This window comes from Dendrobates tinctorius, unplaced genomic scaffold, assembly GCF_039654945.1.
Source record: "Dendrobates tinctorius isolate UK_male_01 unplaced genomic scaffold, ASM3965494v1 ptg000455l, whole genome shotgun sequence".
Classification (NCBI taxonomy): domain Eukaryota; kingdom Metazoa; phylum Chordata; class Amphibia; order Anura; family Dendrobatidae; genus Dendrobates; species Dendrobates tinctorius.
The window spans coordinates 929438-943072 of NW_027362117.1; the positions used below are offsets into that span (position 1 = coordinate 929438).

General features: G+C 51.3%; 1 protein-coding gene across 1 annotated transcript in view; it reads left to right on the forward strand.

Annotated features, from left to right (window-relative positions):
- Positions 1–13635, forward strand: part of LOC141077529 (extracellular calcium-sensing receptor-like) — a 39121-nt gene that overhangs the window by 3619 nt on the left and 21867 nt on the right. Inside the window, exon 3 of the mRNA XM_073564524.1 lies at positions 1367–2197. Within this exon, the coding sequence (XP_073420625.1) occupies positions 1367–2197 (831 nt within the window). The remainder of the gene's footprint in view (positions 1–1366; positions 2198–13635) is intronic.

Sequence of the window (13635 nt, forward strand, 5' to 3'; positions counted from 1 at the left end):
GGACAGAGGTCCGAGGTCTGCGCAGAACAATGTACTGTATGCACCGGACAGAGGTCTGGGGTCTGCGCAGAACAATGTACTGTATGCACCGGACAGAGGTCCGGGGTCTGCGCAGAACAATGTACTGTATGCACCGGACAGAGGTCCGGGGTCTGCGCAGAGCAATGTACTATATGCACCGGACAGAGGTCTGGGGTCTGCGCAGAACAATGTACTGTATGCACCGGACAGAGGTCCGAGGTCTGCGCAGAGCAATGTACTGTATGCACCGGACAGAGGTCCGGGGTCTGCGCAGAGCAATGTACTGTATGCACCGGACAGAGGTCTGGGGTCTGCGCTGGGCAATGTACTGTATGCACCGGACAGAGGTCTGGGGTCTGCGCAGAGCAATGTACTGTATGCACCGGACAGAGGTCTGGGGTCTGCGCAGAGCAATGTACTATATGCACCGGACAGAGGTCTGGGGTCTGCGCAGAACAATGTACTGTATGCACCGGACAGAGGTCCGAGGTCTGCGCAGAGCAATGTACTGTATGCACCGGACAGAGGTCCGGGGTCTGCGCAGAGCAATGTACTGTATGCACCGGACAGAGGTCTGGGGTCTGCGCAGGGCAATGTACTGTATGCACCGGACAGAGGTCTGGGGTCTGCGCAGAGCAATGTACTGTATGCACCGGACAGAGGTCTGGGGTCTGCGCAGAGCAATGTACTGTATGCACCGGACAGAGGTCTGGGGTCTGCGCAGAGCAATGTACTGTATGCACCGGACAGAGGTCTGGGGTCTGCGCAGAACAATGTACTGTATGCACCGGACAGAGGTCTGGGGTCTGCGCAGAGCAATGTACTGTATGCACCGGACAGACGTCTGGGGTCTGCGCAGAGCAATGCACTGTATGCACCGGACAGAGGTCTGGGGTCTGCGCAGAGCAATGTACTGTATGCACCGGACAGAGGTCTGGGGACTGCGCAGAGCAATGTATTGTATGCACCGGACAGAGGTCTGGGGTCTGCGCAGAGTAATATACAGTATGCACCGGACAGAGGTCTCGGGTCTGCGCAGAGCAATGTACTGTATGCACCGGACAGAGGTCTGGGGTCTGCACAGAGCAATGTACTGTATGCACCGGACAGAGGTCTGGGGTCTGCACAGAGCAATGTACTGCATGCACCGGACAGAGGTCTGGGGTCTGCACAGAGCAATGTACTGCATGCACCGGACAGAGGTCTGGGGTCTGCACAGAGCAATGTACTGTTGGCCATGTCTATACCTGTACAACATTCACTGGTGGCCTGTGCTGATGTGGTTGATGCATTTTTACCTTTTATGGGGCCTTCTGAATCCCTAATTTCTTGGTTTTCTTTCCAGATCAGCTATGCCTCAGCTCTTCCTTCCTTGGCCGATAAGACCCAGTTCCCTTCTTTTGTCCGCACAGTCGGTACTGTGGACTCTCAGCCCGTCGCTGTGGTCCAGATGATTAAGCACTTTAACTGGTCCTGGGTTGGCATCTTGTCTTCCAGTAATGACTATGGAGATGAAGGAAGCCAGAAGCTGAAGGTGGAGATGGCAAAGAACAGCATCTGCGTGGCTTTCGCCAAAACCCTTTCTACCCCTCCAAGCAAAGAAAGTCTCGATAACATCATCACCTCCATACAAAAAACCAAGACCAATGTCATTGTCCTGTACGCGTACGCCACCGAGCTGATCGCTTTTTTCCAGGCCATCAATGCAGGCAAAATCTCTGGGAAAGTCTGGATCGCGGTGGGAAGTTGGCTGCCCTCAGCCGTCTTTACACAGAAAGATCTATGGACCATTCTTAATGGGACTCTTGGTCTGGCCAAATACAGCTCTAACATCCCAGGTTTCGGGGACTTCCTCTACAGGGTAGAACCAGCAAAGTACCCCAATGATATCTTCATCAGGGAGTTTTGGGAACAAGTGTTTCCTTGTAAGTGGAAGGAGAATAATGCGGGAAACATACCCAGTGCTACCAATGTCACGTGGTGCACCGGCAAAGAAAACCTGACCAAAGTGGACAATTCAGTGTACGACACCACAAACTTCAGATTATCCGTGTCGGTGTACAATGCTGTGTATGCCGTGGCACACGCTATACATAACATGCTGTCCTGCCAGGGTGGGGCCGGGCCCTTCAGCAATGGCACGTGTGCAAACATCAAGGATTTCCAACCGTGGCAGGTATGGAGCGAATGAGAATGTGTAGAATCGTAAGTGAAAGTATAAACTGGATTCACCGTACATACAGTGTAATATCCTCTGATACGTTGTGTCCTCTCCTCTGGAGTCACTGTACATACAGTGTAACATCCTGTGATACGTTGTGTCCTCTCCTCTGGAGTCACTGTACATACAGTGTTATATCCTCTGATACGTTGTGTCCTCTCCTCTGGACTCACCGTACATACAGTGTAATATCCTCTGATACGTTGTGTCCTCTCCTCTGGTCTCACTGTACATACAGTGTAATATCCTCTGATACGTTGTGTCCTCTCCTCTGGACTCACTGTACATACAGTGTAACATCCTGTGATACGTTGTGTCCTCTCCTCTGGACTCACTGTACATACCGTGTAACATCCTGTGATACGTTGTGTCCTCTCCTCTGGACTCACTGTACATACCGTGTAACATCCTGTGATACGTTGTGTCCTCTCCTCTGGAGTCACTGTACATACAGTATAATATCCTCTGATACGTTGTGTCCTCTCCTCTGGACTCACCGTACATACAGTGTAATATCCTCTGATACGTTGTGTCCTCTCCTCTGGTCTCACTGTACATACAGTGTAATATCCTCTGATACGTTGTGTCCTCTCCTCTGGTCTCACTGTACATACAGTGTAATATCCTCTGATACGTTGTGTCCTCTCCTCTGGACTCACTGTACATACAGTGTAACATCCTGTGATACGTTGTGTCCTCTCCTCTGGACTCACTGTACATACCGTGTAACATCCTTTGATACGTTGTGTCCTCTCCTCTGGACTCACTGTACATACCGTGTAACATCCTGTGATACATTGTGTCCTCTCCTCTGGAGTCACTGTACATACAGTGTAATATCCTCTGATACGTTGTGTCCTCTCCTCTGGACTCACTGTACATACAGTGTAATATCCTCTGATACTTTGTGTCCTCTCCTCTGGACTCACTGTACATACAGTGTAACATCCTGTGATACGTTGTGTCCTCTCCTCTGGAGTCACTGTACATACAGTGTAATATCCTCTGATACGTTGTGTCCTCTCCTCTGGACTCACTGTACATACAGTGTAATATTCTCTGATACTTTGTGTCCTCTCCTCTGGACTCACCGTACATACAGTGTAATATCCTCTGATACGTTGTGTCCTCTCCTCTGGAGTCACTGTACATACAGTGTAATATCCTCTGATACGTTGTGTCCTCTCCTCTGGACTCACTGTACATACAGTGTAACATCCTCTGATACGTTGTGTCCTCTCCTCTGGTCTCACTGTACATAAAGTGTAATATCCTCTGATACGTTGTGTCCTCTCCTCTGGTCTCACTGTACATACAGTGTAACATCCTGTGATACGTTGTGTCCTCTCCTCTGGTCTCACTGTACATAAAGTGTAATATCCTCTGATACGTTGTGTCCTCTACTCTGGACTCACCGTACATACAGTGTAACATCCTGTGATACGTTGTGTCCTCTCCTCTGGACTCACTGTACATACCGTGTAACATCCTCTGATACGTTGTGTCCTCTCCTCTGGACTCACCGTACATACGGTTTAATATCCTCTGATTCGCTGTGTCCTCTCCTCTGGTCTCACTGTACATACAGTGTAATATCCTCTGATACTGTTGTGAGTTCATTTTCCCCTTCACCGTCGATGTCTGATGAACTCTCTCTTCTGGTGAAGGAAGGTAGTGAGGCTGATTACCAAACACCTGATCTGGTAGATGATGACTGTGATGTACAATGCCCGAAGATATGTTTTCTGTTGCAATGTGCTAACAAATCCTCCATCCTAGGACATTGTAAACTCTCAGTAGTAGGAATTCCTTCCCCCCAGGTTTTATCAACCCTGCCACTTCCTCTGGAAGAGCAGGAATGTTAATTAGCTAGACCATCTTCCTCACACCATTTGGCTTCTCTCAGCTGAAAGAGAAAAAAAAGTGCGGGAACTAAACTCTTTGTTTGAAACCAGGAGTTTGAATAAAACAATAAGGGATTGTCCCGCGAAAACCATACCCAGCAGAAATATAAAAATCATATTTCTGCGATCCGAGCAGACCCAGCTTCGCTGTGGTGCCTGTTGCAAAACTCTCGGATGTCCAGAACCTGAGATATGATTTGCGCCCAAATGGACGGTCATATCGCATAGATGTTTGATGTTTTCTTGATGGGCTCATTACGCTGGGAAACATGATACCACTGATGAGTCCATACCAGCTTCTCCCATAAAGTTATAGCTAATCTAAGTTTTGTAGCCAAAACATAACTTGGATAAGAGAGGTGGGATCAACCCAGAATGCACCTCTCTGTGATGTCACATAGGAAAGTCTATAAGGCATTCCCTGGCAGAACCAGCTGAGAACAGCTCAAGTCGTCGTGCTAGAAAGATCCAGATGAGCGGAGAAGTGCAGCTCCGCCTCCACCCACCTTAGCCGCATGGTCTGCCTAAGGAACAATATGGAACTGTGAGTGTAATCTCTTTGTTTTCTCCACTTTTATTTTATACCTGTACTGTACATATTTTATGTCTCAATTTTATAGCAACTTTTATCTGTAATCACTGTCCTCTTTCGGAAAATAAATGAAATTATTTAGATCTGTCTCCATGCTCTAAGAATCGAACTATACGCCTTTGATAGATAATCGCTACTAATTCAAGGGGTTTGCCACGGACCCTCTTAATTTAACACTGTGAATTAAGTAACCGTGACTGGTGGCAGCGCGTTGTGTACGGCTATTACGGCTTGCTGGCAGTCTAGAAGGGTCTTATATTGCTGAGTAAGGGGCTTCAGCCACAGCATTGATAATTCCCTTACTGCAGAAGCCTAATTGCCGGTTCACAACAGGCAGCCCGTCCGGCGACTAATTATCCTAGGTGCAGTTCCCTGACTGACCTGAGGGTAAGGGGGGCGCCGGAGAGCTGCGAGTTCCAAAGTGGAACTGAGAAAGTGGGATATACATAAATCCCCGCAGTACTTGGAAGATTGATAGCAGTGGTGGGGCATCCAAATTAAACTCCCCCTGCGGCAAATTGTAGAGCGAGATTAGCTTGCTGGATATTTTTGGTCACATGGTGCCAGTGTTGGGATAACTAAGATAAGCCCCACTGCGCCTGTGATAGCCGTGTGCCGGCATTGTGTCACGCCCCTCCGTCCGCTGATACACCCGTGTCAGTGATGGGACTGTGACATAGTGGTGACACAGGGTCCGCTGTCCGTCGCGTTTTGGTGGCAGCGGGACTCCCGTTAGTGTCGCCCGTAAGTGGACGAACGGCGGTGGGCTGTTCGTCACATATTGGTGGCAGCGCGGTGGGATAATCCTAGAGCATTAGTGATTTGGTTTGAGCAATCATTCCTCTCACTAAGACCTGCACGGTTCCTGCGGGAATCCTGCATCATAGGTTTTGGAGAACAGACTCAGTGGTTACTAGTCCTGAGACATTAGTGTGTACTTGCAAGTATCCCCCTCCCGTTTCTTCGTTTTTCTTTTTCTATCTTTTATTTGGCAACCATGGCGGCAAAAGGAGAACCTTGGTACACCCGGCAGACAAAGGAAGTTCTTGCTGCGTTATGCACGTACCAAGGCCTTGACGCCACGAACAAAAACAGAGCTCAAATGATCGCGGCTCTAGTGCAGCTGGACAACGACCAGAATCCAGCGAGCGCAGAAGTTGGCCCAAGTTGCAATGGGGCTGCAGCAGAGGCTCCACTCCTGAGCGCTGGCCCCACATTCAACCAGAACGGGGTGGACCCCTATCTGCAAATGGCCTTGGACGAACTCCCCGCCGAAGACAGTGATGGGCGGGTGAGGCTGATCCAGCAAGCTCGAGAGAGAGCAGAGCAGCGAGCCGAGCGCCAGGCGGAGAGAGCTGAGCGCCAAGCTGAGGCTGAGAGAGCCGAGCGCCAGGCGCAGAGGGCCCATGAACTGGAGGTACTCCAGCGGGGTGGGAATGCCCCCACAGCCCGAAGCAGTGAGCCCAGCAGCGTCCAGACTCCTAAACCCCGGCCAGAGCATTTTCCCGTGATGGAAAAGGATGGGGACTTGGACACATTTCTGCGAGCCTTTGAGAAAGCCTGCAGACAGTACCAGCTGCCTAGAGACCAATGGGCAAGGTACTTGACCCCAGGGCTAAAAGGCAAAGCCCTGGAGGCATTTGCTTCTCTTCCGCCAGAAGCCGATGACGACTATGACGCCATAAAGCAGGCGCTGATCGCCAAATACCGGCTGACACCTGAGGTATACCGAAAGAAGTTCCGACACCTCCAACGTGGCCCACACGATAGCTACAGTGATGTGGTGCAAGGACTCAGGACCCACTTTGACCAGTGGATCCATGGACTGTCCGTTGAAACCTTTGAGCAGCTACGGGACCTGATGATCAAAGACCAGTTCCTGCATCTCTGCCCAGCTGAGATCCGACAGTTCATCCTGGACCGCGAACCAACGAACGCGGACAAAGCGGCGCAGATCGCCGACAACCACGAGGCCAACCGGAAGCCCGAGACGCGGAGGCCAGTCGCCACCAGCTGGAAAGGGGGTAAGCCAGCAACCAACCCCAATGCCCCAGCTAGCCGTCCCTCCGGAGGCCCAGTCCCTGTTGCCAACAGCAGGCCGGCTACTGACAGTCGCCTGTGTCACCACTGCCAGCGGCCTGGTCACTTCTTTTACACCTGTCCGAACAGGCCGAAGAACCCCCCAGCCAAGGCCCCCGGGCCCAATGCCTCTGTTCTTTTGGTGGGAGATGTGGTTGGGAGGGCTGACGACAACGTTCAACCTGTTCAGGTGGGGGCCCGTCTTGCTACAGGCCTCAAGGACACCGGGGCTGAACGAACCCTCATCCGTCCTGGACTGGCGGCCCCTGAAGAGTTTGTTGAGGGGAAAACCCTGACTGTCACCGGGATTGGAGGCACCCGTTGTCCCTTGCCAGTGGCACGAGTTTTTCTTGACTGGGGTGCCGGGAGCGGGTTGAGGGAGGTGGGAGTGTCTGAAAATTTGCCCACTGATGTTTTATTGGGGACTGACTTGGGGAGGATGGTTGCATACTATGTCCCTGACACCCTTCCCCAAACTGATAATAAGGGTAACGTTAACCCTGATGATGTTGATGATGGGAAACTGAATGTGTTACCTGCTAATGCCTTGATGAGTAATGATGCAACTAACAACCATTCTTTCCCAAGGTATGATGCTGATGCTGATGTGAATGTACCAAAGCAAACTGATAACCATTCTTTTCCTAGGAATGATGATGTTGATGTATCTGTGCCGACTGAACTCGTTAACCCTTTCTTTGAAACGGTAGATGTGTCCACAGGTACCGAGGTGCTCAGCCCCGTCACTCTGCGGAGTGAGACGGCTGAGGAACCCCTGGCAGGAGCAAGCAACGGTGCTCAAGAGAATGGGGAGGTGCATGGGGACCATGAGGAAGGTAATGCCATGCAGCTGACCAGTGCCACCGAGGAAGGTAACTGGCCCATAAGTAGCACTGCTCCTAAAGTGTTGGGGGTGGATGGGGAGGTAGAGCCCAGGGCAGCACCAGCTGGTGGGTCTGAAGAAATCCCCAGGGAGACAGCATACATAGCAGCTGTCACACGCAGTCAGAGTGCCCAGATCGCAGGTAACGCACTGTCTTCTGGACCCTCTGCTGCTACAGGAGAGACTGAACCAGAGGTGAACCCAGAGCCGGTTCCAGAGGGTCCCAGTAAAGAGGGGACCCTGACGTCACTTCTGGCAGCCTCCAGCATGGAGTTCCAGGCTGCTCTGCACTCAGATGCCAGCCTGGAGAAATTGAGAGGTCTCGCCGAGACGCCCACCTCCAAGTCTGATAAGGAGAGGGTGTTCTGGGAACGAGGAAGGTTGTACCGGGAGACAGTACCCGGAGATCCTAAAAAGGAGTGGTTGAGGGAAAGACAGCTGGTCGTCCCCTATCAGTTCAGAACTGAGTTGTTGCGGATTGCCCATGAGATTCCACTCGCTGGACACTTGGGGATCAGCAAAACAAAGGCACGGCTGTCTCAACACTTCTATTGGCCCAAGATGGGGACAGATGTAACACACTACTGCCGCTCCTGTGCCACCTGTCAAAAAGTGGGTAAGGCGGGGCCTGCTCTTAAGGCTCCCCTTATTCCTTTGCCGGTGATAGAGGAGCCTTTCCAGAGAATCGCGGTGGACATTGTAGGACCGCTGTCCGTCCCCAGCAGCTCCGGAAAGCGATACATTCTCACCGTGGTAGACTACGCTACCCGGTACCCAGAGGCAGTAGCTCTGTCTCCAACCGGGGCAGATAAGGTGGCTGACGCACTGGTGACCATCTTTTCGAGAGTAGGATTTCCCAGGGAGATGCTTACCGATCAAGGGCCCCAATTCATGTCTCGCCTAATGGAGGCTCTCTGTGAGAAAATGCAGGTGACGCAGCTGGTATCGAGTCCGTATCACCCACAGACTAACGGTTTGTGTGAACGTTTCAACGGTACCCTCAAACAGATGCTCCGCATACTGGTTGAGACCCAAGGGCGCGACTGGGAGCGGTACCTCCCACACCTGCTGTTCGCTTACAGAGAAGTTCCGCAGGCTTCGACCGGGTTCTCCCCCTTCGAGCTCCTGTATGGCAGGCGAGTCCGGGGACCCCTTGGGTTGATAAGAGAATCCTGGGAAGATGAGCCAAACCCCACAGAAGTGTCCATCGTGGATTATGTCATGCGCTTCCGTGACAAGATGCAGACCTTGACGCAGTTGGTGCATGACAACATGACGCAGGCTCAGGCTGACCAGAAGTGCTGGTACGACCAGAACGCCCGGGAGCGGACCTACCAGGTGGGTCAAAAGGTGTGGGTGTTGGTCCCGGTACCAACGGATAAGCTTCAGGCAGCCTGGGAAGGCCCGTACGTCGTCCACCAACAGCTCAACCCGGTCACCTACGTGGTCACGCTTGACCATGCTCGGGGTAGGCGCAAGGCCTTTCACGTCAACATGCTGAAGGCGCACTACGAACGTGAAGCTTGCATCCTACCGGTCTGCAATCTGCCAGAGGATGGGGAGGAAGATTCCCTCCTGGACATGCTGGCCCAGGCCAAGGCCAATGGGTCCATTGAGGACATGGAGATAAGTGGTTCGCTCACCGTGTCCCAGCGGTTGCAGTTAATGGCCACCCTGGAACTCTTCCGGCCCGTGTTCACCAACCGTCCTGGGAGGACGGAGTTAGCGGTTCATGAGGTGGACACCGGGAATCATGCCCCATTACGGCGAACACCTTATCGGATCTCTGAAACGGTGCAACAAGTCATGCGCCAAGAGGTCGATGAGATGTTAAGGCTGGGAGTGATTCGACGGTCAAAAGGTGCGTGGGCTTCACCTGTAGTCCTCGTGCCTAAAAAGGATCGAACCACCCGGTTCTGCGTGGACTACAGGGGGCTCAACGCCATCACAACCTCTGATGCCCACCCGATGCCGCGCATCGAGGATCTGCTCGAGCGGTTGACAAACGCCAACTACATATCCATCATGGATTTGAGTCGGGGATACTGGCAGATTCCCCTGAGCCCTGAGGCGCAGGAGAAATCCGCCTTTATCACCCCCTTTGGACTGTACGAGTCCACGGTCATGCCCTTCGGCATGAAGAATGCCCCTGCCACTTTCCAGCGGATGGTCAACCACCTGCTTCGGGGACTGGAGGAGTACGCAGTGGCGTACTTAGACGATATTGCCGTCTTCAGTTCCACCTGGGAGGAACACCTTCAGCACCTCCAGGAGGTGCTCAAGCGTCTTCACCAGGCAGGCCTGACCATCAAGCCGGGGAAGTGCCAGATAGGCATGCGCAAGGTCCACTACCTGGGGCACCGGGTAGGCGGGGGTTCCATGAGTCCGGAGCCAGGAAAAGTGGACGCAATCGTGTCCTGGCCCACCCCCCAGGACCAAGAAACAGGTGAAGTCCTTCTTGGGCACTGCAGGGTACTATAGGCGGTTCGTACAGGACTATAGCGCCCTTGCCAAACCCTTGACTGACCTCACCAAGCAGAGGCTACCCCAAACAGTCAACTGGACAGATGACTGTGAGGCGGCTTTCCAAGCTTTGAAAGCAGCCCTGTGCAACTCTCCAGTGTTGAGAGCAGTCGACAGCAGTCGCCCGTTTCTGGTACAGACCGACGCCAGCGAGTTTGGCCTCGGTGCTGTGCTTAGCCAGGTCGACTCGGGGAACCAAGAGCACCCCGTGTTGTACCTGAGCCGGAAACTTCTGCCGAGGGAAGTGGCATACTCGACCATCGAGAAGGAGTGTCTGGCCATGGTGTGGGCACTGCAACGTTTGCAGCCCTACCTGTACGGGCGCGCCTTCACGGTGGTAACCGACCACAACCCTCTGAGCTGGTTGCACACAGTGTCCGGAACCAATGGAAGATTGCTCCGCTGGAGCCTTGCCCTTCAACAGTACGATTTTACTGTAAAACACAGGAAGGGCAGTGAAAACGGCAATGCCGATGGGTTGTCCCGCCGGGGCGAACCCGCTGAGGTGCGCATGGCAGATTACCGAGAGGTAATGCCTCCTTAGCGCCCTCTTTAGGGGGGAGGTGTGATGTACAATGCCCGAAGATATGTTTTCTGTTGCAATGTGCTAACAAATCCTCCATCCTAGGACATTGTAAACTCTCAGTAGTAGGAATTCCTTCCCCCCAGGTTTTATCAACCCTGCCACTTCCTCTGGAAGAGCAGGAATGTTAATTAGCTAGACCATCTTCCTCACACCATTTGGCTTCTCTCAGCTGAAAGAGAAAAAAAAGTGCGGGAACTAAACTCTTTGTTTGAAACCAGGAGTTTGAATAAAACAATAAGGGATTGTCCCGCGAAAACCATACCCAGCAGAAATATAAAAATCATATTTCTGCGATCCGAGCAGACCCAGCTTCGCTGTGGTGCCTGTTGCAAAACTCTCGGATGTCCAGAACCTGAGATATGATTTGCGCCCAAATGGACGGTCATATCGCATAGATGTTTGATGTTTTCTTGATGGGCTCATTACGCTGGGAAACATGATACCACTGATGAGTCCATACCAGCTTCTCCCATAAAGTTATAGCTAATCTAAGTTTTGTAGCCAAAACATAACTTGGATAAGAGAGGTGGGATCAACCCAGAATGCACCTCTCTGTGATGTCACATAGGAAAGTCTATAAGGCATTCCCTGGCAGAACCAGCTGAGAACAGCTCAAGTCGTCGTGCTAGAAAGATCCAGATGAGCGGAGAAGTGCAGCTCCGCCTCCACCCACCTTAGCCGCATGGTCTGCCTAAGGAACAATATGGAACTGTGAGTGTAATCTCTTTGTTTTCTCCACTTTTATTTTATACCTGTACTGTACATATTTTATGTCTCAATTTTATATCAACTTTTATCTGTAATCACTGTCCTCTTTCGGAAAATAAATGAAATTATTTAGATCTGTCTCCATGCTCTAAGAATCGAACTATACGCCTTTGATAGATAATCGCTACTAATTCAAGGGGTTTGCCACGGACCCTCTTAATTTAACACTGTGAATTAAGTAACCGTGACTGGTGGCAGCGCGTTGTGTACGGCTATTACGGCTTGCTGGCAGTCTAGAAGGGTCTTATATTGCTGAGTAAGGGGCTTCAGCCACAGCATTGATAATTCCCTTACTGCAGAAGCCTAATTGCCGGTTCACAACAGGCAGCCCGTCCGGCGACTAATTATCCTAGGTGCAGTTCCCTGACTGACCTGAGGGTAAGGGGGGCGCCGGAGAGCTGCGAGTTCCAAAGTGGAACTGAGAAAGTGGGATATACATAAATCCCCGCAGTACTTGGAAGATTGATAGCAGTGGTGGGGCATCCAAATTAAACTCCCCCTGCGGCAAATTGTAGAGCGAGATTAGCTTGCTGGATATTTTTGGTCACATGGTGCCAGTGTTGGGATAACTAAGATAAGCCCCACTGCGCCTGTGATAGCCGTGTGCCGGCATTGTGTCACGCCCCTCCGTCCGCTGATACACCCGTGTCAGTGGTGGGACTGTGACATAGTGGTGACACAGGGTCCGCTGTCCGTCGCGTTTTGGTGGCAGCGGGACTCCCGTTAGTGTCGCCCGTAAGTGGACGAACGGCGGTGGGCTGTTCGTCACAATGACTGGGTAACAGGAAATTCTGACTGGATATAAGGCAGCCGACGCCTTTCTGAGTCGCTGGTGATTTCTCTGCTGGATTCTTGGAGACCAGTCTGATTCCTTCGTCCCAAAGATAAGTTTTTGCTCTGCTATTGAACTTATTAGTTTTGTTTACCTTGTTTTTTGGAGTTCAGCCATCCCCGGTCGGGGGTGTGCTGAGTTCCATTTTTGTCTTTGATCAGTTTGTCTCTTTGCTCTGTCTTCAGAATTTACCTGAGTGCTGATATAGTCTTTTTGAAGTCCTAGCGACTTCAGGGCCTGTTTTTCCTATCAGACGGTTGGAGCTTTTTTTGGTAGGGTTTTTTACGGATTGCAGACAGCAGCTTTTCTATCCTGTCCTTTTTAGTTAGCTTGGACCCCATCGTTTGCTCAACCTATCAATCTATCTGTGTTAGTGTTTTCATCTTGCTTCACCGTCATTATATGTTGGGGGCTGCCTATTGCTTTGGGGTCTGCTCTGGGGCAGTTTAGATTTCCCCTTTCTTTCTTTAGGCCTATTTAGTTCTCTGGCTGTGATCGAGGGGTCTAGGGCATCGTAGGAACCCCCCACGGTTACTGTTAGTTGTTGTGGATAGGATCAGGGGTCTGCAATCCGATAGCTACCAACCTCTCCGGTTTTCTGGACTTAGCTTGCATTTTTGTTTTTTCCTCCTTCGGTGACTCATTCATAACAGATACGTTGTGTCCTCTCCTCTGGACTCACTGTACATACAGTGTAACGCCCTCAGATACGTTGTGTCCTATCCTCTGGACTCACTGTACATACAGTGTAATATCCTTTGATACGTCGTGTCCTCTCCTCTGGACTCACTGTACATACAGTGTAATATCCTCTGATACGTCGTGTCCTCTCCTCTGGACTCACTGTTCATACAGTGTAATATCCTCTGATACGTCGTGTCCTCTCCTCTGGACTCACTGTACATACAGTGTAACATCCTGTGATACGTTGTGTCCTCTCCTCTGGAGTCACTGTACATACAGTGTAATATCCTCTGATACGTTGTGTCCTCTCCTCTGGACTCACTGTACATACAGTGTAATATTCTCTGATACTTTGTGTCCTCTCCTCTGGACTCACCGTACATACAGTGTAATATCCTCTGATACGTTGTGTCCTCTCCTCTGGAGTCACTGTACATACAGTGTAATATCCTCTGATACGTTGTGTCCTCTCCTCTGGAGTCACTGTACATACAGTGTAACATCCTCTGATACGTTGTGTCCTCTCCTCTGGTCTCACTGTA